At 42.1% G+C, this 26978-nt stretch overlaps 1 protein-coding gene across 1 annotated transcript; it reads left to right on the top strand.

The window, feature by feature from the left end:
* The first annotated feature begins 6689 nt into the window (after positions 1–6689).
* RND3 (Rho family GTPase 3) lies at positions 6690–25933 on the top strand. The gene is made up of 5 exons (XM_037027788.1): positions 6690–7139; positions 7588–7675; positions 19079–19188; positions 22080–22214; positions 23905–25933. Exons 1-5 carry the CDS (start codon positions 6990–6992, stop codon positions 24154–24156), a joined length of 735 nt encoding a protein of 244 aa, XP_036883683.1. The 5' UTR covers positions 6690–6989; the 3' UTR covers positions 24157–25933.
* Positions 25934–26978: the final 1045 nt, after the last annotated feature.

The following is a 26978-nucleotide window of genomic DNA, read 5'->3' as shown; positions in this document are numbered from 1 at the left end:
TGGATTTTTATCTCTGTCGGTTGTTTGGTTTTATTCACCAAAGCAGCAGTCATTTGCCCAAGCCGAAATTGAGAGCTGCTGGTCTGAAGAGCAGTATCTGCAAACTGAGGTTAAATGCTTTCAAATCCACAGTCTGTCTTTGTCTTTGCCTATGCTAATGACTCCTTTCAAGTTATACCAGCCAATTATTTTTTCTTTCCTCACTCTGAGTTGAGAAATAATAAAATAGTGGCTATTTTGTTTATAATTTCAATCTGATAATTACTGTCTTGTCATTAAACAAACACTAGCCTCAACCAAATTTTTACATTTCTTTTTTCCTTTTTTTTGAGCATTTCAACATAAGAGATGAAAATTTTTACAAAGGATTTTTCCAGAATCCTGATAGGCTATCTCTGACTCCATCTTTTAAGTCTTCAATTAAAATATCGAATGCTACTTGACCAGGCGTATTACCGTAAGTCACTCAGCTTTGTAGAGTTCATCAGATTGGCAATGAAGCTCTGGCAGTCTCTAAAAGACTGCCTGATTTGTGCTCAGTAATAATCTTGTTTTCCTGTAATTACTCCTAAAACTCTGAGGGGGGGGGAGTGTATCTTGTGATACTATGTGCTTTTCAAAAAGAACTCTTTATTTATTTATTTTGAAAGATTTTATTTCTTTCTTTTTAGAGAGATGGGAAGGGAAGAAGAAAGAGGGGCAGAGAAACATTGATGTGTGAGAGATACATCAACTGGTTGCCTCTCACACACAGCTACTCAGGGACCTGGCCTGCAACACAGGCATGTGCCCTGACTGGGAATCGAACCAGCGACCCTTTAGTTCACAGGCCAGCACTTAATCCACTGAGCCACACCACTCAGGGCTAACAAGGACAATTTACAAAGAACCAATTCATTTTTTTTTTATTTCTGAGGCAAGTTTCTTAAATATTTATGATATTGCACTAAGAAATTGTTGTAAACTCTATTTGGATGTTTGGTAGATTAAGTAGTCAATGAGTCAAAATTTTGTATTACTCCTTTATGTGTTAATCTTTTGTTTTCTTTTCCTGGGAAATACTAAAGACTACACTAATGTCACCAGGAATCAAAGACAATGAAGTTTGGAAGGAGCATTTGGAAAGGGTTAGTGTGCCCTATAGTACAGAGAATCAAAATTATCTGGTCTGAGTCTCTAAAGAATGCAACAAATTGTTTGTCAAATTTGCTGTGAAAAAATAAAAAGATAATTAATTGGGCAATGAGTCATTATTCAAAGTTCACCAAGCTGTGTCATTTCGTACTGGTTAAAGAATGAGGATTATGTCCCCATGTCAGCAGTCAATCACACCAGCAATCAGCATTAATGAGGAAAAACAAGACCAAATCGTGTAACCCAGACTGGAGTACCCTTAACAAACAGCCTTCACAGCTTATCTGAATGCCCTTGATGGGCCAAACAGCCATAATTTCAAGAGAAAATAAAGCAAACGATTTTCATCCAAGGGAAAAAATTCTTGCCAGATAACAAGTTCAATCCATCAACTTTTATGATCTTTTTTCTTCAATCCTTCTTTCTCCAAAATAAATTGCCTACTACATGTTTGATGTTACATAAGGCCAGCTGAGTGACCATTATACTGAAAAGACAACCGCAAAAATGGCGTCCTTCAGTATAGAGCAAGTTGCAAGTTGACATCACGCCCTTAGAGTTCATGCATCTGAAGCTACTTCATATCCACCACCTTATTAAAGTCTCAGAGAGTGCCTACAACTCATGTCCATATTTTCTGACATAATGTCCACAAAGGCATTCTGCATGTTTTCTTATTTTTATGTCATTTCTTTAATTTACTTTTTATTGTATTATTTTCCATTACTATTTAATCATTTTATACGCCTTTCCCCCAGCCATCACCACACTATCGTCCATGTCCACCAGTCCTTTATCCTTTTTGTTCATCCCCCCACTCCCTCTTTCTTTGCTTCACTGTTGATGACTGTAAGAGACCTGTGCTTTCTCCTCACGGTGCACCTGCTCCTTCCAACACTTCTGCTGGAGTCTGAAGAGAGGCAGGCAACCATGAATAAACAATCAGGATTATGCCTTACAATATTCCACTGTGAGCTGAGATCTCCATAAATACACTTACCCTGTAAAGGGGTTGTCTGTAGTGTGTTTCTAAAGAAGAATGCTCAAAAGTGTAGGACACATGATTTATTAAGCAGCCTTATTATACAAGTTAATAAATAAGGCAGATATTATCATATCTCTGTAAGGATGAAACTAAAGAATATAATTCAGTCAGTGTTTGCTCAAGGTTATACAGTGCCTTAGTTTTTAGCCTGCACTAAGACACAGATTTTCAGACTATGTTCCGGCGCTCCCAGGAAGAACAGAGCCATTGCTGTATCTCAGTCTTCTGCCATCCCTGGGTGGCCATTGTCTCTCTGTTTGCCCTCTCAACCCTTTTAGTGTCAGATGGAGTAGAGTGTCTGCGGGAGCCGGGACTTCTCCTTAATAAGTAAAGGGTTAACAACAAAAGAAAAAACTTTTAAGCTCAAACCTTTTCAAACAATTGAATGTTGAATACACACAGTTTATTAACCAATCTATGTTGAAATGTTTGCTTTTTTCCTCTTCTTTCAAACTTTGGACTAAATTAAAGAAAGAGTAATAGGAAGACAAAGAAAGGTAAACAAAAAGAATAGCAAAGATCCCTGGCTGGTGTAGCTCAGTGGATTGAGCACGGGCCTGCGATCGTGATCATGGTTTGATTCCCAGTCAGGGCACATGCCTGGGTTGCAGGCCAGTTCCCAACGGGGGACGCATGAGAGGCAACCATACATTGATATTTCTCTCCTTCTCTCCTTCCCTTCCCCTCTAAAGATAAATAAATAAAATTTTTAAAAAAGAATAGCAAAGAAAGGGACATTATGTAATATACAGGAGTGGGCAAAAGTACATTAATAAAAGTAATAAATAATACAATAATTAATAAATAAATAATACAAGAATAAACCCTGTGTTTTGCATACTCACAACTGTAAACCTACTTTTGTCCACCCCTGTACGATCCCCTACATGAGGCTTCACATATTTCAAATGAACGTTTTTCTTAAGAAAAGTCCTCTCATCGCAGTCTAAAATATAAGTCTTTCTAGGCCTTTAGGTAATACTTTAGATTCGAAAATCTCATTGAAGAGGAGCAGTTGTCAGAGTGGCAGGTGCAGACCTAGAACTGAAGCTACTCATTCATTCACTCAGTTAAGTAATTACGCCACACCCTGAGCCCTCCTATGTCTGACTATGTATCGCCCCCAGAATGAAATCCAAACCCCATGAGCATATCTCCATTGCCCCATTATTTTGTCCCCACCTGCTTCCTTCTGCTTCCCTACCTATTTTCTACCCCCCTTGGTAGACGCCAGTGACTCTGGCTTTTTGAATTCTGTTCTTCGAACCTGCCAAACTCTCTCCCTCCACACAACCTTTTCACCGTCTGTTCCCTTGCTTTCCACTGGACTTGCTCATGGCTGATTTGTTCTCATCATTGAAGACTAAAGCTCCTTAGAGGGGCAGTATCAGGCCACTGTGTCTAGTCCCCACCTGCTATGCTTTGTCACGTCATCCTGGTTTTTTTCATCACTGAGTTCAGCACGTTCATTCTTATTTGTGCACTTGCTTCCTCGTTTACTGTGCATCTCTTGTCTGGAAAGTGTGCTCTGTGAGAGCAGGAAACAGGTCTGGCTTGTTGACTGTTACACTCACAGTTCCTAGAACAGTGCCCAGCATATGGGAGGGGCTTAATAAGTATTTGTTGAACTAAATGCTAATGAATTTATATATATCATATATCAAATATTTATATATTATAAATATATATTAGGCAACCATGAATAAACAATCAGGATTACGCCTTACAATATTCCACTGTGAGCTGAGATCTCCATAAATACACTTACCCTGTAAAGGGGTTGTCTGTAGTGTGTTTCTAAAGAAGACTGTTCAAAAGTTCAATTGAAAATCCAGTTAATGTAAATATATATTAACTGGAATGCTCAGTTAATAGATAATAATTATACATTAATATACAATAATTGATATATTAACATGTATTAATATATAGTCATGTGCTTATATTAAATATATTATGTATTTATATGTATATATTTCATATATTCAATATACAACTATGTTAATATAAATATATTGAAAATATTATATTTACATATTAGTAAATATATTAGTAAATATATTGCGTATATTTACATATTTATATTATAATATAATATGAATATAATATATTACTCTGAATTTAAATGTATACTACATATTTTTAATATAAATTTAAATATATATTTCACCCACATGGAGCACTGGAGATTCAAAGAAGAAAACAAAAGAATTCTCATCCTAAAGAGACTCAAAGCCTAGTGACTTCAGACTGTTGAAATTCTACATTATTACACATTGACTAAATTTCACTCAGCAGCTGGTACTTTCCTGGAAATTCAGGTAATCTGATTCCCAAAATAGTCATCCACTCTGATTCCAGATTATTCACTGGTTATCCAGATTATCTCATTTTGCCTGTGATAGACCCTATTTACAAGCATTGCTTTGACGTTATCATTTTGCTCTCAACAGTGTCCTAGCTTATGTGATCAACTACACAGTTACCGTATTGCTTGTCAGCCAATTACTAAAAATTGATAATTATTGCTAGTTAGAGTGGTTTAACCATAGAATATGTCAATTCAAGAATGTGGGCAGTCAAATCATATCTCTAGAAAGGATCAACTTTCTAAGTTAAAAATATGAGGGAAAAATATTCTCCCACTTCCTGTTAGTAAGGCTACTAAAGAGGCCAGAATCTCCCAAGACATGTTCAGTAGTTCTCAGAAGTACAAATAAGAGTTACATGCTTACTATAAAATAGTATTATGATCCTTTACTCTGTCAGACAGTAATCTGCAAACTTCACTTACATCCCCTCACAATTACTCTTATGACTCTTATTTTACAGATGATGAGACTGAGGCTTAGAGAGATTAAATAACTCACCCAAGGTCACACGACTAGAAAATAGGAAGTTTAGGAGTCAAATACATCTCTTTGTGATCTCCTGCCCCCAACCACTAGGCCCATTGCTTCTCAAATAAACAAGTAAATAATTCGATAAAAGATTCCTGTACCTTAGTAGATTTGGGGATGCTGGGTTAAATAAACCTTGCTAAATAGGCTACTTTTCTTCAAGACTTTTTTCCTTCTGCAATGTGCCAAAGTGTTTGGTACATATTCAAAGATTGACGTGACACAGTATCTCCATTATTAATTGGGCCATGGTACCCTTTTGTGTGAGCAGTGCTAAAGTTCTGCAGAGCAAACTTTAGTCAGTGCTGCTTTTGGAGCCTGAGCAGGCCCAGCTATCCTTTTCTCTGTGGTCAGCCCTTCACAGTATGGACTGTGAGTCCACACCAGAGTCTTTCTTGGTGAGGTTCCAGTTTTCTCAACTCTGAAAGGAAGAGGAGACTGCCCTTGGACCCCTGAAACTTTATGACTGCAGTGTCCAATACTTACATCCATCCTCTGAACCAGCTTTTACCATGCCCCTTCACTTACCATACTACACTTTCTGGTTTTTCACTTCATCTTCCTTTCATTTACAACCTAGAAGACTTCATAGGGAATCTTTAAGTTGGGCTTGGCCAATGTCTTTACTAACAGTTAAAACCTCCTGACCATTTGGAGCATAGAAGATGAAGATGAAGAGGAAAAAAAAGAACTACTCAAATGAAAAAAAGAGAACAAATGCATGGGCCACTTTTAGTCCTCTCTCAGACTTCTGAGGTGGGTGAATAGGGGGATAAATATGGAAGAGGGTTGGGAGCGGTGGAGATTTGAACCTGCATTTTTAGCTAAGGGTAATGTGGTTTTTGGGTACAGCCCAGGGTGCTTTGATTCCAGGGAGGGAGGGACTACAGATAAAGGAATTAAAAGGCAGGATCTGAATCTCTCCTACCCAGTCTCTTCACTGCACCATGGGCAATGGCTAATTTTGAATGTTTGGGTCTCCAGTGAAGTAGGGTTGAATTTCCAATGACTTCTGTCACTCATTTATGAGCATCCTCCACTTTTCTTTCTTCTCTGCTCCTACCTCCCTACCCACTCCTCAAAATCTTTCTGCCTCTCCTGAGTGACTGAAACTGACAGGTTTCAGAAGCCAGTCTATTACTGAGATGCAGGCAAGCCAGTTCCAACATCTGAAATAACCTGGCTTAGCTACTGTTTCATGGCCTACATACCAGAGATAAACCATTGCTGTACAAAAACAACCACGTAATGCTTGTCCACCTAAGACTTGCTGCCTATGTTTAATAAGGGTGTCTTAACTCGGATGACAAATGTTTTTGCTTTCATAAATGTTTAGGTGGCTTCTGTAGAACAGCCCTTATTAAAAGGTTTTTAAAGGAATTCTAGTAAAAATCAATATGCACACAGATTCAGTTTTCCAATTCCTCTTGGGCTTGTACAGTCCCATCCATCAGCAAGGCATTCCAGGAGTCTTCAAGTTGCCCCAGAGCCTTGGGCTGGAAATAGATCCCGCACGGTCACCCTAGAGGGCGCACTGTTTACATCTTCCGCTAGTAACGACACAGGGCTCGCTCCCAGGCTCCATAAAAGGGGAGGAGGCGGATCAGTTTCCTTCTCTCATTGAGAAAGAAGAGGATTGGAAGGCCGAGCATATAAAGCCGCGCAGAGAGCGTGAAACAAAGCAGTCGGATCGGAATTGGACTTGAGAAGCGTGGTGTGGAGTCGGGCGTAAAACTTGTTGGAGGGGAGTAACGAGTCTGCTCCTCCAGCTCTTCTAGTCTGCGCCGCGCTTCAGGGGTTCTCACCAGCCTTGCAATTTATTTTTATATCTACTTTTTATAGAAATAGAAATATATATTTTTTCCTCTTAAGAGAAAATTCCTGTTCTAAGAGAAAATAAGACAAGATCAATGAAGGAGAGAAGAGCCAGTCAGAAATTATCCAGTAAATCTATCATGGATCCAAATCAGAACGTGAAATGCAAGATAGTAGTGGTGGGAGACAGTCAGTGTGGGAAAACCGCGCTGCTGCACGTCTTCGCCAAAGACTGCTTCCCCGAGGTGAGTGTGACTGGCCGGGGCTTCCAGAAGGGGGGCGGCCCGCGGTGTCCCCCGTCTCCAGGCGGGTTTCTCTTTGCTTTAACCCCTTTGCCCATTTTTCTTTTTTCAGGCTGTCGTCCTCACCCCTTACTACGTTCTCCCGGGCTAAACTGCCCGGAAAGAGAAAGTGGGCAGGAAGCCTTCAGGGGTTGGGACGCGCCTGCACATTGTGCTGTTAGCTTCTGAAACTTGTCCGGACATGTGTGCAGAACCTGGCTTTGGGGGATTTGGGTTCTGTCTTGAAAAACCGGATAGGGAGAGTGGGGAGTCAGACGGGTTTAGGAAAAGGTCTGCAGGTTAGTGTGTGACCTGGTATGTGCCGTTTTTGTTTTTGCTTTTTTAAACTAAGGCAGCATCGTTCATTTTAAGATAACCTCTTTGCGCTCTTCTGTCCATTTTGTTTGTCCAGAATTACGTCCCTACAGTGTTTGAAAATTACACGGCCAGTTTTGAAATCGACACACAAAGAATAGAGTTGAGCCTGTGGGACACTTCGGGTAAGAGTCGTCGTCGGACCGCGTGGCTCTTGGGGCGGGTTTCCAGCTGCTCCGGGTTTCGCAGTGGGTCTCGCTCCTGGCAGCCCCGCACCGGCGGGCGCGCCACCAGCGGCTAACTATTTCCCTTGGTTAACTTGCCTTTTCCGAGGGATTCCCGGGGCCCCCGCTGGGTGATAATTTTGTCCCTTATGGGTGAGGGCGGTGAGGAGAAAAGAGCGCCGTGTGACCGCAGGGTGACCCCGTAGTGGGAACCGCTCGTAGCAGCCCGGTGGCCCGAGAGCGGTTGGCTCGCGGGGATGTGCTTGAGTCACTTCGCAGCTGCCAGGGCGGCTTAATGTTGGGGTGATGCGTGCACCGCCCCAGAACCACCTGGCTCCCAGCGGGCACCCATACACGATCTAACCTGCTGATTTTGTGGGAGGCGGGGATCGAGGCGAGGGTGGTGGCAAGTGGGAGGTGGGAGAAAATCCCTTAAGCGACGCAGTTACGTTCGGATCCCGCCCTTGGCGGGGTGGCGGATGGTGGGGGGCAGTGAAGTGAGCGCAGGCGGCCGCGGCGCGGGTTCCGCCTACTGCGAGGAATGCGTCGGTGGCGGAGGCAGCGTGCAGCCAGCTGGTCTCGGACCTCGTCTCCGAGCCGGCAGCCTCTGCACTGACCTGCAGTTCCGAGCTCCCCTTGCCTCCTCCTCCCCCTGCTCCCTGTGATCACGCCTTCCCTCTCCCCCCGCCCCGCCCCCGCCGATACTAGTCCTTCCTGACCCCCATTGCACCACCCCTCCCCCCGCCAGCCGCCTATGAGGCCGCGGGCCGCACTCTTCGCCTTTGACCTTCCCGTCCAAGTTGAATTATTGGCTTGTTGGTGAATTATTTTCAAGGGTCTGTGGTTCAAGACGGGGTTATCGCCTTCCCACGCGCCCACCTAGCTACCTGGTGCGCGGTGGTGGTACAGAGGGCCGGGTATCGCACAGGAGGCGGGTAAGGGGAGGCGTCCACCGCGTGAATGTCAGAGATTCCGGCTGGGTCTAACGTTGGAATCTGGGTCTGGGATCCAGGCACCCGCCGTTCCTGTGTGAGGTGCCCGAAGGAGTTATCTATTTCACGAAGAGTATTGCTTCCAAAGGAAGAGGAGTCACCGCGAAGGCCGGGTCAAGGTCCCCCACGCTTCTGTCTGGGAGTTTAGCTGGGAGCAGGGCTGCCTTGGGTGAACCAAGCCAAATCCTGGTGAAACTAGCGTTCAAGTGCCAGCACTCAGGTTTTGCAGTCAAGTCGGTGAAGCCTCGAGATACGACCAGGGCTACGGTCAGCTGGGAGAGTAGCCTCGTAGAGGTGCTTGGGGCAATGGGAGGACCCCACAACCTTAGACTTTAACCCCTGGAGCCCCGGAGGGGCTCAGGAGATTTGAGACCACGAGGAGGGGACCAGACTGACGGGGTCGCCCGAGGCAGTCCCTGCACAAAGGCAAGCGGGAAGTCTCCCACGAGCGCCCCTCGTGGTCAGTATCAGATACTCGGAGTTCTGCAGTGAGAAGAGCCGATTTTTATTCCCCGGAGAGTCAGGCGAGCCTTGCCAAGGGCAGCAGAACCTGGACCTCATCGGGATTTGTGTTAGGGATTGCAGGTACATTCCCGCAGCTGTAGTGAAGGTGTTGATAGAATGCTAGTGTTTTCTTACTTAAATAAATAGTCCTATCTTCAGCATCGTTACAGAGCCTAATGAGATCTGGATCCCCAGACATATCGTGGTATTTGTTACACCTAGTGGGTATCTGGTTTGGTACCGGTGATTGGTACCGGGAGCACTAGTACTCCTCCCCACGGCCCTGTTTGTACCTAATGCATGGTAAGAAATATTTAGGCATGGGGTCTGGTTTGTGTGTCTGATCCAGCCGTTGATACAAAGCTGTGTTTATATCTTAGCTACTGGTTACCACGGATTTCTGTTTAAAAAATCCCCTACCACCCTGAGTGCCATTTCATTATCTGAAAAAAAGAGGACAGAAAGCTAGATAATGTGCAGGATCTCTCCCAGCCGTTTGCCTCTTGGCCTTAGTATGCTGAACAAGCAAGTCTTTTTGTTTCCCAGGATGTTGGTTGGCTTCAGCTCTTAGCCCCAGTGGACCTAGCATCCCATGCTGGGATTTTCACCACCCACAAAGCAAGCCACTGCTTCCTGGTGGATTTAGGAAGGAGATTCATTCGCTTAGGGGAGGGGCATGGATGGGCTTGCGGGAATGCTGGGTTATACATCCCTTGTCTCAGGCTTCACCAGTCACAGGACCACCAACGGAGATTTTCAATTAGGCGCCCAAAGGGCTAAAATTGACTTTTGCTTTTAAGGAGAAAAAAAAGACTGTTTTTCAAAGGCTAGAAAACAAAATGTGGGCATTTCATAGTTGGAGGCCGTGCTTCATACGTGCAGATGAGTATCACTTCAGATATTTTCCAATATTTAATTCAAATTATGTGGTTTGTAGTCTCTGCAGACATTGCACACATGGCACCACGTCACACACAGTAGTCACCGAATAGAAATCTGTTGCATGAACAAGTGAATATGCATAGTTTCCAAGGAGATGAGACTTCCTGACATCACCACTGAATTACCTGTGCACAGAGACTGGCAACTTTGTAAACATTGCCTTCTATCAAATTAAAGATAATCACCTGAAATGAAGTCTGTAGTGAGATAATCACTTGCATTTTTACTCGATGAAACAAAGCCTATGCATGCTTAACTAAAATATAAAGGTTTGAAAAGACAGTGATTAAGAAAATATCACTGCAAAATTATTCTGTAATGAAATCTTTGTTCCAATTGTGGCTAGTACAAATGAAAAAAATGCATAAAGGAATTAGAATCCCATTATGTTGTTATGTGAGGCGCAAAATACTAGTTAATTAAACAGTTATCAAGCACTGCTTAAATTCTGAGAGCGGACTGTTTCCACCAAAAACAGTTTTGTCATTCGTGAGCAAAACACATCTAGCAAGAACTATTGCATCAGCAGCTAATCATTTCAAGTGTCTTAACATTGTTCCATCGCATCTCAAGCTTTTCATGGCAAATTTCTAAACAGGATTATTTTTTGACAAATGTTTGACATTTTGTTTGCCCACTAAGACATTTGTTTAGTTCAGGTTGGGAAAATAATTGCATGTGCCTTATGCCACTTGATACATTTATTTTTTCCAACTGCTATCAATTTAACTCTGGGAGATAAGGTCTGAACCAGGTCTTCAAAGTCCTAATTGTCAAAAATTTTTTTCCTTTGTACAACTTTGTGGAAGTTAGAGATTTATTTAGGAGAAATTACATGTGCCCAACTTTGCTTATATGGGGCTAGAGATTGCATAAACTTTGTTCTTTGAATGGCATTCACATCCTAGTTAGCCTCCTAGCAGACTATTGGCCTAGAAGAAAAGGTAATTCTTCCCTTCTCTGGCTTCTATACTTGGAAGGCTTCTCCTAAGGGGTCTCCTTTTCCCCCAGCTGTAATGCAGTGTGCATAGGCAAAGTTCTGTCAGTTTGGGTGTAGGAAAGAACATCAAGTGAAAGTAAGCTATGTGCAGCCTCCTTGCACCAAGAGAAAAGATCATTCATCCCCCACTTTTTAAGCCACGGCACCTTAAAACAGTGCCTTCCTTTTTCCCAGCTCCCTTTTTTCCCCCTGCACCTATTTTGTGCAGACCCCGTGCTAGGCCTTAAGAGATGCTGCGTTAATTAAAATAAGGCCCTAATCCAGGTGTGGCAGGGAGTCCAGATAAGGAAACACCCCCCACTTAGTGTAGCTCATGCTCAGCTTATGATGAGATCCTTGCAGCCAAGTGCCCTGTTTCACCTGGTTACAGTGTATTTCCATTGTCAGGCATCCCTAGTGCTGATAGACTGTCTTCAGGTAGGAGACAGATCCTCCCTCCCACCCCAGTGCACAGGCCAGTTAAAGCAACCACAGTGGCACTTGGCCAGCTGATTTTCTGAGAGCTGCTTAAAGTCACTCCAACCCCGCTGAGAGTACACAAAACCTTTTAACTAGTGTCACCATGAACCTTCTAAAGGCAGGGGTGCTAAAGGGAGTGTTTGGATACAGAGCCGTCATTTCTTGATTTTAATGAGAAATATTCCCTTTTCATTGATAAGAGGAACATTTTTATTTATAATTGCAGAAATGCTCCAAATGATTTTCAAATTGACTCAGTGAGTTTCTGTAAAACCATGGGCCATGGTTTCAGCATTTTGAGGTGATTGAGTTGAGATCAAAGTGGTTATAATATCACGTGCTTCAGAATCTGCTCCAGTTGCCAAGCATGGAAGCGATCTGTAGCACGGAGCCAGATGCCTACTAATAATAGAAGCTTAGTCATTTAAGGATCACCATATCTGTTCCTGAAGTGATTTGCTTGCAGTGTAGTGTCGGCACGTGTGACAATAGTCATTCATGCCAGTTTTTAACCAAGGCAAGTTAATACACATTTTATTTCAGGCATATTATTGGTTTTAAGATACTCAATTCAGCTGCTAAAACTCCGCCACAGTAACTATTCTATTCCCTCGTGGACACTCTTTTGAATCTTGTCTTGATGTAAGCTTCTTCTGGGGCCTAAGTGCTAAAATCAGTACTTCCTATATCAGTTGTTAGCATTATTAACAAAGAATATAGTATCCTTTACATTTTATACTTAAAGGAAAGGGGAGGCAAGAAAAATCTTGATTATTCATGGCCTGACTGCTCTGTAAATATGTCTGCCTGTATTGTTATATTTGTAGTTTACACATTAAAGAATGCCAAGCATTCTATTGAAATCATTCTTAACGGGTGGAAATGTTTCAGCTGTGTTGGGAGATTAGTGTTAAAATTAATTCAGAAAAGTAGCTTCAAAAGAGATCACTAGTCCTTGTTTTGTGATTTAACATGTGAATTAACAACACATCAAGGCAGGATATATAGAAAGGATGATAAAACCAGGAAGCTTTTTTTTTTTTTGGCATTCTGTGTGCTTGAAGCAAAAACTGCTGGGTGTTGTGGGCACAGGGAGGTACAAAGCTGAGCAGGAGCAGCTCTTGCCCTCAAGGTACTAACAGTCTCACCCTGGTGCTCTGATACTTGTTTGGGGGAGGGGGAGTCCCCAGGCACAGCTGGTTTCACCCAGCAGGAGAAGAACTGTTGAAGGCCACAGAGCCTGCCCAAGCCCCTGGCTTGTGGCTCATTGCTCATTGAAGCCCACCATGGTTCCTTATCTCTCTAAATCCTCTCAACTATTAAGAAGTCTTTTAACATCCCTCCCACTTAGAAACAGGCTTACATTGAATGATTTTCAAGAAAACCAAGATTCTGAAAGCTGAAGTCCAACTTAAATTAGCCTTGCTAGAGAAAGAAATACGGCAAGAATTTACAAAGCCAGACTCTTGGGTGCTTTCGATGTGACTTACCAAGGTTTGAAGACCAGTTTGACCATAAGCTAGTAATGATCAAAACTCATAACCCTAGGAGCTTAGAGTTTCAAAGCCAGGTTCAGCTCTTTAGTGTCTACTCTAAAACGCTGTAACAGGTATGGATTAAGGGAAATCAGATAGCTGTTACGTTAGGATGGTGATACTTCAATAAGCAATAAGTTGACAATATTACATTTGGAGATTTAATTCTTAATGAAACCCTATTTAATGCTGGGTTTTCTCTAACCCAGTTTCTTGCTAAGAAGCACGTTTCAGTGAGGCCTTCATTCTGATGCCACCTGAGAAAACCAGATGCCTCCTCACGAATCCAGTTCTTTTGCATATAGATAGGACACCAAGGATCAACAGTTTCCACGCGGAGCTCATGGTACCTGGTGGGCTGTGCCAAGTCAGTCAGTGGTGCCTCGGCCATTCGAGGATGCCCTGTAAATGTCTTCTCAGTTGCTGTGTATCAGCAGCGTTCCTCAGAGACCCCCTTGACAGAACAAATTCCCACTGGCGTGGAGTATAAGCCGCCTCAGAAGTTCGGCCCGGTGTTGTGTGCGTTGGTTTTGCCCAGGGAGCCTGGTGACACGGGGTGAGGTGAGGCAGCCCCACACGTGCGCCTCTTCCGGCAGGACTTGGGTTACATGGAGCACAGGGTGTTCAACCCGTTACTNGCCTTCATTCTGATGCCACCTGAGAAAACCAGATGCCTCCTCACGAATCCAGTTCTTTTGCATATAGATAGGACACCAAGGATCAACAGTTTCCACGCCGAGCTCATGGTACCTGGTGGGCTGTGCCAAGTCAGTCAGTGGTGCCTTGGCCATTCGAGGATGCCCTGTAAATGTCTTCTCAGTTGCTGTGTATCAGCAGCAGTCCTCAGAGACCCCCTTGACAGAACAAATTCCCACTGGCGTGGAGTATAAGCCGCCTCAGAAGTTCGGCCCGGTGTTGTGCACGTTGGTTTTGCCCAGGGAGCCTGGTGACACGGGGTGAGGTGAGGCAGCCCCACACGTGCGCCTCTTCCGGCAGGACTTGGGTTACATGGAGCACAGGGTGTTCAACCCGTTACTGAAGGATGAGGCATTTTAAAATTATCTCTATCTGCTCTTATTGTTCAGATTCTGTGACCAGAGTTCCACTTTCAGGAGACTGTTTGGATTCTTACATTTTTTTAAGTATCTCAATAAGACCGCGAATTTAAAGCTAATGCTGTGTTTACAGCCCCCAAATAGCAATCTTATTTCTACCTCATTGATTTTCCAGCCGTGTATCTGCATTGCCCCCAGAAATTGAAAATATTGCTTCTGTTTTTAGAGCAACACAGAAGTGCCCCTCCCCCACTGAGGTTTTCATAAAACCTGTTTATAATTCCAGTTGATGGGAACATAAAGAAGAAACAAAATACCCTAGGGATATTTGTTGCATGCCCGCAGCATGGCATCTGTAGGGCACACTGCTTGAGAAAGGGGTTGGGTCTGATACTGGACTTTGGCACAGAAGAGAGTTCTGCTCACGTGTGACTCACGTGGTTGAGAGCTGGTTTGGAGCCCTCGCTCTGAGCGGAGGTGGCAGGAAGAAACGGAATCCCGTGACAACCGCACAGCCCAGTGTCCTGTGTTAGCCGCTGCTTGGTGGAGATGTTTTCTTGGTGACCACTAAAAATACCAAAAGTTCATTTATTTCCTCTGCCAAAAATATGTACTATCCCCAATTTCACTGTTCTCGCAAGGAATTTCTTAAGGGGGGAGGGGAAGTTTTTCAATTTAAGGTTCAAGTAAAAACTTATATTTATGAAATATTCAACTAGAAGAGTTTTCAGTTCTCAGACTTCTACAGAGCATCAGAGTGTTTGAATTGGTTTGGCAGAAGACTCCATAAAGCCTCCCTTTTGGGCATGAATCTTCTCACATGTACATCTCATGATGTACATATATGGTGTGTTCTATCTTTGTGAAACGGTGACGTATACAGGCAGGTATGTGTCTGCAGAATTAGTTTCTGGGTGAGGCACTTTGTGACTGTTCTTGGGCTGGAAACACTGCTCTCGCCCCAAGCGCATGGGTAGACCTGCCTTTTAAAACTTTGCTGATGTGTGCCAAACTTGAGGAGCTCAGAGAACCAAAGCTGTGCACTTATTCTAATCTACACCCAAGCAAAGAGGTGTTTTTTTTGGGGGGGGGGTGGAGCTGCATATGTGGTATAGTTTTTTCTTAATATAAAGTTTTCCTGGTTTTCCTTTTATGGTGTGATAGGTTAGTTAGAAAGGACTCTGGAATAGAGCTGTGTGCTTAAATTTTCATGCAGCATAATAAGAAATGCTGCATCTGAGATTTCTGCATGCATGAAGCCTATTCCACATGGCTGAGGAAGTTTTATTGGAGAAGGCTCAGTACCTACCTAGACTCACTGAATTTAGCTGTAGTGCATTCTTGGATGCTAAGTATGTATTGTGTCCTACAGTTAGAGTTCAGTACTTTGCTATATAGTGAAAAAACTTCAGCACTCTTTCTGGTATTGTGTTTAGTTCTACAGTTACCCTCGAAGCTTTACACCTGCATCTTTAAAAATATATTTATACAAGTTAATGTTTTGCCGTTTGGCCTCACAGACTGTTTTAAGACTTTTCTCGAGGGACATGGGAGTTAAGGGCAGGCGTTGTTCTTAGTTCACGAGCTTACTTTTGGCTCCTTGTTTTCATGTCAATTCTGCCTCCCCCATTTTGCTTCTCAGTTCGCAGGGGCATTCCTGGGATTCCTCTTCCCTTTTTCTTGGCTGGTGAGTTATACCACACATGCCTGTGATTATACCGTGCGCTCTCCAGCTTTGCTTTCCTTTGTGCAGTAGCTCCGGCTTTATAGAGGAGAATAGAGAAGAATTTGAAGTGCTTAAACGCAAAGTAAACAACTGTCAAGTTACACAGGATCTTTTTTTTTCTCCTAAAGTTCCTGCTTAGCCGATGAATATTAGATTTTTTTTCAGGTAGATTTTTAAAATTCTATATAAGTTTTTTACTATGAAGGAAATAGAGACAATGTATTTTTCTTACCCAGAAAGAGTTTTAAATTTATCCCATAAAAAATACAATGAGTATAGATGGCCTTGTTATTTTTAGTGACAAATTACTCTTGTAGTTAGTGGTTAGACAAATTATGCTTATAACTAATAAATGTGGGTATCAGTTTTATGACTACTTTTAGATACCACGGTTGGTCTAAAAGTGTGCTGTTCATTAACAGATTCAGTAGGACAGGATCATTCCAAATCAGACCTTGTTAAACCTTTTAAAAACTACCTCTTTACATCTATAAGCAAGGTGGTTAATTTTTCATGAAACTTCACATACATATGTATTTTTGTTCAAAATATTAAGCCACATAAAAACAGGAACAGAAACAACTTTCCCCAAGACTGTGGTATAAATTGAAAACTGTTACCTTCTACGTGGGGACAGCCCGTAAATTGTGCAGGTGGTTGGGTGTACTTACCAAGCACAGAAAGCAGATTGCTAGATTCTAGTCAGCAGGAATCTGCAGCCCCGACAGTGGGTGGAACACAAAGCCGGATCCCCTTTGTGGCTGGGGATGCGTGGGGGAGGGAAACCCAGCGTACAAAGGGCTGGAGGGGTGTTCTCTGCAGCCATGGTGACTACAATGATGAAGCCATTTTCTTGGTAGCCCCAACTGTAATTACTCTGTTTTAAAACCTTAGTAATTCTCCAGATGCTGTCCTAAATTTTGTATTGGGAAAGATGATCTCCATTGTTACGCAGGGCAGTTGTAGATCTGAGATTAGCAGTGATACCTCATCTAGTCTCAAGTCATGTTCTGAAGGAATAAGGCACCTGGAGATGTCTGTCCTCCCAAGTTCAAGTCTGATTAAGGCTGGAAAGTGAGTGATTCCCAAGAAAGGAGGCCTCTGATGCCTAGTCAGGTGTATGACAGTCCTCGTTGTTGGAAAGCATTGATTTCATGGATTTGGGATCAGCTCATCTGCTAACTTGGAACAGCAGAAGAAGTCCTGGTGTACATGGCTGGTCTTTGGATTTCCACTCTATGATCTGGGATTTTCTGACTCTGTACTCAGAAAGAGCTTCCCTCATGCAAACTGTGTCAAAGTTAGACCTTGGACACAAACAGGAGAGGTTGCAGTTCAGCAAGTCAGAACTTCACAGAACAGATAATGGAAAATGCCAGTATATCCACAGAGAGCAATAAGCCATTTCTGCTGCCTCTCAGTGTTAAAACTAGTGAATTATTTATGAGTTATTCTCTTAATCTCAAATTTCTTTAAGTGGCTAAAAAGGCAGGAACTACAGCTTGTTCTTTTTAGAGACATCCTCCCTCTAATAGGCCATAATATTTTATATGGCTTGATTAAAAAGACAAATAAACAAATTCTGAACTGTTTAAGCCTTTGGAAAATGTCTTTCACTTGTCAGTCTGCTTCACCAGGGTCCTGAGTCTAAATGTGGGTAGGGAGCTGGTGCAGCTCATGAAAAATTCTGGCCTAGATTGTACTTACTCATACACCTTCTTCCTGATTTCTAGAACATTTCCCTCTTCCTTGAATGGTAGACACACCTGGCCTGACATTGTGGTTGTCAATTGTAAAATAGTGTATAGGCCACAGTGTTCCCGGGGTTCCCTCGTGAACTCTAGGGACCCAGAACATAGTGTGAATAGTGCGTGATGCACGCGGCTACAATAACTTCTAGAGCTCAAGAGCAGCCTCCTGAAAGATTTTGTTTTGATAGAAATGGAAAAGGTTATTTTAAAGGCTTCTTTAGTCTTTCTCTCTTCCTGACTTTGACTATCAAGGTTTTGATTTATCAGGAGACAACATGTCATGTGTTTCTGCTAGAAATGGAAGGCAGTGTCAAAATGGAATGGGTTTTCAGAAAGACTTGGGTGCCTTAGATTTTCTTTCTCTACTCTGAAGTCAAATACATACATATGCATTTTCCCTAGTAAGATGATTTTCATATTATGCCTGTGAAATGTCAGGATACCGACAGTGATGTTAAAAAATAAATAGCATTGGCAAGCTGTATTTGATTTTTACAATCACACTATTTTATAATAATTGTCCTCATGTAATTGCCCATCCTTTGGGATCCCTAAAGGAAAGGAAGAAATTTGCTAAATGGCTAGAGGGTTCTGTGGTTAAATTAATTGTCCGGTAACTTAGACCTTTATGGTGTTCTAGATTATGATTATGGTGACTCAGGCTAGGATCCTTGGATCATGCCTCAGTGTCACTCTCAGAGATGGAACTGTGTAAAAAAGTGACATGATCCAGTCTGGCATTTATTACATGCTTTGGTCGTAACAGGAAGAGAGGCTATGCAGATTGTGAGGGCAAGTTTAAGTAAGCAAGCTCAAAGGTCAGTGGTTTATGCAAACTTGTCACTTTGAGATAGGGTGGCACAGATGCAGCCTACTGTGGTTTTCTTTCAGAAACTGCACCTCCCTGTCATCCCTCCCACACTCATCCACATTTATGGTGCTGGCCACCGTTCAGCTTTTTATGGCATTGACACACCATAACCAGAGTTAATACCAACTGATCCTTTACCAAATGCCAGGCCCCGCCTGGGTTTGCTTGATTCCAGGTGTGTTGGCCTCATTTATGCGTGAAGAATCAGCACAGGTCCTGCAGCAGCCTCTGCACTTCCCCCAGGTGCCTTGGGATTTACTCGGAACTGTGCAGGTTCCAGCTAAAGGTCCCGGCGCTTCCCTTTGAACCCACATCAGATGCAAGGGAGGCTTCTTGCCTCTTCTGGCAGAGATGAACATATTACTACTTGGCCTTTTTTTTTTCTTTTTGCACTCATTCCCAAGAATTAGAGGAGGTGGGAGTGTTGCCTCATGACATAATCAAGGGATTTAACTCAAAAAGGCAGGGTTACTCCATGACGGACAAGGACTTTTCATCTAAAAACCTGTGTATCTTTGTCTCTTCTCAGGCTCTCCTTATTATGACAACGTCCGGCCCCTCTCTTACCCAGACTCGGATGCCGTGCTGATTTGCTTTGACATCAGTAGACCAGAGACTCTGGACAGTGTCCTAAAAAAGGCAAGTGCTGGGGAGCAAGGTCACAGTTCAGTACTGGCCTATATATAAAACAGAAGCATGTGGTTGGTGGGGGAGCTGCCACACTCCGGTTACTCTGCTCTACATTTTGGAGTTAGAACATTGCAAAAGAACACTTTTACACTAGGGTTTCCCTGTGTGTCACCAGTTTTGATGATGAACCTGCTTCAAGTTTGATTTCATTTTAAGAAATAAAATAACCCTTTTTAGGAGCCTCTGTGTTTTTACTGTGGGCGGAAATTGTGCAGCTAAAAATAATTCTACTTCATTACTGTCAAGCATGTCTTCTTTGTTTCCTTCTTTCATTGATCTTATAGATTGTCTTAGTTTATAAGTTTGACCTCAACTCACATAGTGAAATGAATGCAACGATAGCTGTCTTAATAAAGAAACTGGGTTTCAGTAATGATATTATTTATCAGAAACAGAAATAGAACTAATAAGAGGTGAGGGTACATTTCCAGACATTAAACAAGGTGACTTGTAATTAGGTAGATGTCAGATAAAAGCAGTAGTGGTAAATAAAATAAATGGTAATAAAAGCAGTAGTGGTAAACGTGTCCTTGATGATAACACATGCCAGGTTTCTGGAGGCCAAAGGACCTAAGGAGACTCTGGACCGAAGCAAGGGGAGGTCAGGAGAAAGGGGACCCATTGCAGGAGGGTTGCAGGTACTGAGAAAGCTAGTGGGAAGAAGGAGCTCTCCTTGGCCTCCACCAGTCCAGGACCCCACTCCGGCTAGGGAGAGAAGGCGTGTGCTTCACTGTGGATCAGCCTGTATTGGCCACTAGCTGTTTTCTCAGTCCTGGCCTCGGACACTGTGGGTTTTCAGAGTCAGAGTCTTCTGAGCGCACCCTCTTTTCTTTCGGCACCAGGGCTTACACAGAGGTTGTGGTTGAGACCAAGGCGGTGTCTTTATAAAATTTCATGTTTTTATTCATTTATATTTCCTTATCGTGTTTGACTGCTTGTCTTTTGTGTCATAAAATTAGCGTTTGAGGGTGAATCATCACCCATCTCTCTACTAAATACGACACAGTTAGCTCAATGAACTATGAATTTGTTAAAACATCCGGGCTCTTTTTTACTTTTTCGCTCCTTTCAATTTTGAGTAACGTGTATCTATCACGACGGAGGCTGATGTTCATCAGATTCAGGCAGGAACACATCTTTTCTGTCTTCAGTGCTTGTAAACAGCTGCTAGGCATGCGGAGGAGCCCAGTCATTACCCAGCCGAGGAACGACCTCACAGCACGTCTAGTGCTTGTCTGTAGATCAGAGAGATGGCCTATCGACTGCATTTTTACTTGATGCAGCGTCGGCTGGTGCATAATTTATGATGAAAAGCCTTGCTCCTGCTTTACTTTGTTTCCTCTTTTGAGACCAAATGACTTTGGTCTTAAACATATTAGTGAGTGTGTTTTATGTTCCTGTGAGGTTGAAAGCTCATGATAACCCCTGCTATGATTTGCCTCAATTAATTAAATCCTTTAGGTACTTGAACATCAAAGAGGTTAGAATGGCTTAAAGCAGGATACATCGTATTCCTTTTTTCAGTGCACCTTATAGTCCTTAACTCCAGTACCATTCAGCATGTGGTAGATGTTCCTAAATAATTCTGGAAGGGAGGGAGGAGTTGGTGGATAAATAAGGCTTTTACTGGAAGTATACCGCTCCTTTCAATCCACTGGTGCACTCGAGACTAGAGTTCATTACCCACAGCACATCTCTGGTGATCTTCCAAATTACTCCTGCAAGATGTCCTTCTTAAGTAGTATATAATATGTACATCCTTCATCACCCCCAGTCTTCTGTGAATTCCTATTTGGAAGGCATAGTTATTTCTTAATCATCTTTGTAACCACCACAATATTTAGTGAAATGCTTAATACATATCTGTGCGTGTGGGAGGGGAGAATCAGGAGGCGAGGATCCCTGATCTCAGCCACTCCAGCCCTTGCTCCCCAAGAGCCAGAGCTCTCCTGTGAACGCCCTGGACTCCCGATTCCCATCCTGGTGGTTGTCTCAAGCTGGAGGAAGTGAAACCACAAGAAGACATCCATTTGCTCTTCAAAGGAACAATTAAAAAGCAGTCTCCTGCCAGACATTTCTGGAGGTTCTAATAATTCTTGTGAAGTCACAAAACAGCTAACCAAATTGGACGAAATTGAAATATTTAACAACTTATGTAATGTAGAACTGACTCAAGGGCATAGGAGTCACAAAGAGATGGGACTTTGCATGCAGTGTCATGGTCTTTGCTGATTCAGCCACTCGAGTGGAAGCTTCTTAAAGGCAAAACGTTCTGTTTATTATTAACTCTGTCTCCAGTCCTTGAAATCTCTACAGATTTCATCACATGGTAGCTGGTCCATCTTCCTTCGTGGGACTGGTGAATGCGTACCTATGCCTGTGTTGGATCTGTCTTATTCCCAGCCTTCCATGCTGGGAAGTGTCAGCTCAACACATATGAAGATGTAATCACTCCTTACAATATATCATTATACTTAAGGCACTTTTATCTCTCAGAGATATCCCAATAATTAAGAAATTACTGAAGCTACCTTCTGACAACACCCAACAAGCCTCTTATACTAGGGACAGATACTGAGTCACAGAAAGAGAATACATAGTAATCTACATAAGCCTTCCTTATGGATCCACTTGAAAATGCAGTAAAACTTAATATCTACTGAGAAGATAAATGCAAGTTTCCTTCATCTGAAGTGACTCTTTCTTTCTTTCTTTTTTTTTGACACTTTCTTTTGAATGTCCTTCATGGGCCCCATTTCCAGTGTCTGCCAGTGGAGAAATCGTTTTCCGTTGTATGGATGTCAGCACTCTCTTAATGATTCATCTTTTTCCCCCCATAGTGGAAAGGTGAAATCCAGGAGTTTTGTCCCAACACCAAAATGCTCATGGTTGGCTGCAAGTCTGACCTGCGCACAGATGTCAGTACGTTGGTGGAGCTCTCAAACCACAGACAGACACCAGTGTCCTATGACCAGGTGGGTACTGTGATCAGCGTGCCAGTGTGCATTTTAAAAACAATGGCAGACATGGAACATCACTCATAATAAATACAATAAGAAGGTAGTTACTTTTCTTAAGGCTCCACCAGTGGTCAAGTCCAAGTGCCAGGACCCTTTTCTAAGATGCAGAATGAGCACCAGGTTCCAGATCGGGACCCGCTGTAAACCACAGATGAAGGGGCCGGTGCTTTGAGGCCGGTGCCCTCAGAGCAGTCATCTGAGCTCCTCCAGGGCTCCTGTTGGATTACAGTCAGGATCTCAAAGTGAGCACCAAAGTGGTCTGGGGCTGAAATTGTGGTGCTTTTGATGCCGGATACTCTCAAAAAGTTTTCCTTTTTTGTGGCAGTGGGCAGTTTACTGTATAAGGATTCATATATGTGTATGTATAAGTAAACAATTTTTTAAAATAAGAAAGCTCTGTCATTTCATAAGGCAATCGGGATGTTTGATAGCTGATATTAAACAGTAGATCAAACATGCACTACCCTGTATATTTCTTTAACTTCTGCTGGCTTTAAGGGAGAATGTGGTCAAAATCAGGAATGCTCTTTAAGACAGTTAATCTTATTTTACAGTTAGCAGCACAATAAAATACTAAAAAAAGAAGAGTCCTTTGCCAGTAAAGTAGAACACTCCACAAAACTGTCTTTTAGAGATTTATCCTTTCTTCAGATGTTTCCCCTAAATTTAGAAAGGAGGAGAATTGATTTTAGAAATTTATTCTTAAAACCTATAAACAGATTTTAAAGAAAGTTCATGTTGAAAGAGCTAGAATTTTCTTTTAGTACTCAGCATAAATACTACAGTCTTTGTCTTACATTTCTAATTAACAAAAATTTTGTTAATAAACCATTTTGATGCACACATCTTTATTGTTCTGTACATTGGGTTGTATGGTCTGTGTTTAGAAATTACATACCTGTGTTTTGTCTTTACTAAAGTTATAGACCTCGAAACAGTAGTATTTCTTTCCTCTATTTATTTTGGCCCTAAGACTTAATTACATACATCTCAAAATTGATTCTGTATCTCATTCCTTAGCCCTGTTTTTTTTTTTTTGGTACAGCCTATTATACTCAAGAGATGAGAAATTGAGGGGTTGGAACAGGCTAGGGGCTGAATTACCCCTGCGAGAGCCATGTGGAAAAAGCATCATTTACATTCACGATCTTCACCTGGCTTTTTCTGATAGCAGAATTCTCGGGGTACTTCTGTACTTTACTGTGACCTGGAAGATCAAAGTATGTAGTTACTCTTGGTTACAGTCGATCGTAAAGATAAATCACCTTCTTAGCTTCTGTCCTTCTTTAAATCACCTCTTCCTGACTGATGATCGGGGCCTTCATTTATTAATGACCCAGTGACACTAGACCAGCCTTTAGCACCTCTGGGACATCAAGCATTATCTACTGAGTGACCAAATTGAGCATCTCAGGGTGGGGTCTTGACTGCAAATACTTATGCAATAATAAAGAAGGCAGTTCAAATTTAAAAACTGTTCTTGGTGGGGTTTTTTTGCTTTTTTTGTTTTTGCAGAAACCCTTGAGACATTCAGTTAACATTAGAAATGTTTTGTGATGCATTATTCTTTTGTGGTGTTAGTAGACCCTTTATAACTTTCCCCAAAGACTTATTGCTGAATACCGTCCTTTCTTTTACTTCTCAGGGGGCAAATATGGCCAAACAGATTGGAGCAGCCACTTACATTGAATGCTCAGCATTACAGTCAGAAAACAGTGTCAGAGACATTTTTCACGTTGCCACCTTGGCATGTGTAAACAAAACAAATAAAAACGTCAAGCGGAACAAATCGCAGAGGGCCACAAAGCGCATTTCACACATGCCCAGCAGACCTGAACTCTCGGCGGTTGCTACGGACTTACGAAAGGACAAGGCGAAGAGTTGCACTGTGATGTGAATCTCCCCTGATCTTCAATGAGGACAAGGAAAGTTAGTGTAAAAAATCACCGCCAACAAAACAAAAAGATGAAGTCTAAGTGAAGTGCATGGCCAAAGTCACGTATTCTGGAGGCTTGGGAGGCATTTGGAAGGATACTCATCTTTTTGGAATCCTATCCTTAGGTTCGGCATGTAGGGAACAAGTGGAGAGAAGTTGACTACATTGAAGAGTCCTGAAGTTTGACTTGAGAAATATGCCAAAAAAGAGAGACTCAGATGGGCTAGAGGTAGATGAGGAGGCATGCAAGTACCTCCAAGAAGAAAAATCCTGCTCTGAATGGTGCTTGCGTCACTGTTTTCTTTGTTATAACCTATTCGTGAATCTCTGCGTTGATTTCATTTTTAAATGTTTTAATCTCCTTTACAAAAAGTATATATTAATACACCGTCCTCATTGGGGAACTGGCACTGTGACCTTAGCGTTTAGTTTTCTAGAGGATGTGATCTAATTTCCTTCTAGCTCATCATTAAAATGGAAATTGTATCGGGACCCTTGGGATATCCAGAGGAAAAGTTGGTGAGGCTTTGAAATCTTGCCTTCCTGAAGCTAGCTGAGCGAGACGGCTCTAAAGAAGGGCTTTTGCAGTCTTGCAAGATACGCAGACGAGCACTGCTACAAAGATTGAATAGAAAAAAGTGTCGATTTTTATTCAGTCTGATGGTTTTGTTCATCGTTGTGATTGTTGTTAAAAAGTGGTAAATTGCTCAAGGTAATATTTTTGTGCGCTGTTTAGAAAAGGGTGTGTGATTTTTTTTGTTAATTTTTTTTGCCATTGTTAATGAAAATGCAAAGTCAAATGAAAGGTGTCTTGGTTTGACATCGTAGAATGAGTGATCCAAGGAGGGAAAATGTAGGTACTGTTTTCACCTGAAGAAATAATGAAGGAATAGTAGCAGAAAGCACAGGTTGTGAGTAAAGCTGTCTGGAATTGTTACCAAAAGTACAAAGCAAAAGGCCTATTATGTGGGGGATGAAATTCCAAGTTGGCAGCATCTGATGATCTGTTGGTTTAGTTCACTTTCTTTAAACGAACATGATAAGAGAAAGACCCTCTTGTCCAAGCTTTAGAGCATCCCTAGTGGAAAATTACATAATGGCCGTCCTGACTCTGTAAGGGCCGTGTCTAGAGAGTGGCTGCTGAACCTCACTTAACCAGATTCTGCCAAGGCCCCTGCTCAATACTTGATCGCTGTTGTTACAGAAAATAATCAGCATTTAAAATAGTTTACAGATAGTTTCAATCAGTTTCTTTTAAAGCTTCTTTCCGAGAAGAAACCAGATCTGACCTGTTGGCGCTTGTTGAAAACGAGCTTTTTTTCCCAATGATAAAGCTTCATTTTTGAAGTGTTGAAGCTGTTGCTCCCATTAAAGTGTGGCAGGAGAGGAGATTACGGTAATTACAACATTTAGTTCTATGTCTTACAAGCACTTTGTTTTGTCTCTGCAAGAAAATACCATTCCAGTCATTTCCCACGATACACAGACGTTTTACCAACATAATATGCTTTGACTGATGCAGCATTATGCTTTGGGCAGTATTACAAAATAGCTGGCAAGTGCTTTCTGTATTTAAATATTGTAAAAAGAAAATAAGTTATAACTGTTATAAAGCAGAACTTCTGTTGCATTTTTTTAATGTTGAAGTCAATTTGTATGTTTGGTCAATGTTTCTGCAGTATTTATTAAAACATACTTTTTTTTCCCCTTCAAATAAAAAAAGTAACCATGTCCTTGTCTAAACGTGATCTGCCTCTTCTTATGGACTTCCCGATGCGGCTGTTTAGTTCTGTTCTCTGACAGAGATGATTACACAGAATCTGGCCTCTCATTTCCAAACCGAAGTAGGCTTTGGAGTGTTTTGATTCTTGGCAGTAGTCGCCGTGTCTTGGGGAAAGATAAATCTGCATTTATAAAAGGTTTTCGTGAAATTTCAAATCACAAGGAGAAAAGGGAGCACAGACCAAGTGATTTAATCATATACATAAAGAGCCATAGTACCGCCTGGAATTAACTTGTGGAAATTCCTTGCACACTAGTAATGACATGGTGTAGTGCTGTCTCAGGTCATAGATTTAACTCTGATGTGAGGCTAATCTTCATCTCTGCCCTCTGGCATCCCAAGCCTCAGTCTCTAACCCAGTCATCGATCTTGCAATTCTTGTTCACAGAAGCGGATTGTATAGATGACCCAGGACCTAGAGACTGCAGCAATTAGAGGTAGGGGGGAAGCAAAACAAAAATAGCCCCGTGTGTTGTAGCAGCAACTCTAACGTAGGACAACCTAATGCAGGCTCCTGCAGCGATCTGAAAGGGGTAAAGGGAGCTTAGGACCAGAGGAAGCCTGGGTCATCATTAACCAAGTTGGTTGTGTCTTTAGCTAAAACTCTTACACATACATTTTTCATAAATGTCCAAAGATACTCAAAGAGGGACTTTAAAACGCAGCCATTCTTTCTAAATAGTTAAGCCACTTCCCATAAAAATGGCATCATGTGGCTTTTTAAAAAAATTCCTAGAAATGGTTGAGGTATAGTTACTCAGAAGAATTCTCAGAAGCATAAACCAAAGGGAAAACCTGAGGATCCAGCATGAGCGAATGAATTAAAGATCATTGACATTATGGGATAGCCTCATAAAATTTTTTTCAAGTGCAGAGAATTACCAAAAATGTTGGTAACATTCCTGTCAGCAAGTAGTAAAAAATAAAACCAGCTGAGGTTCTGCTGACCTTGGCAGTATTTTATAGGTTGTACAGTAATGTTTCCCTCTGATGAATTGTT

This window comes from Sturnira hondurensis, unplaced genomic scaffold, assembly GCF_014824575.4.
Source record: "Sturnira hondurensis isolate 20B ecotype Veracruz unplaced genomic scaffold, ASM1482457v3 Scaffold0019428, whole genome shotgun sequence".
Classification (NCBI taxonomy): domain Eukaryota; kingdom Metazoa; phylum Chordata; class Mammalia; order Chiroptera; family Phyllostomidae; genus Sturnira; species Sturnira hondurensis.
Note: the sequence above shows the minus strand (reverse complement) of the source record. Positions and strands in the feature narration are given on the sequence as shown.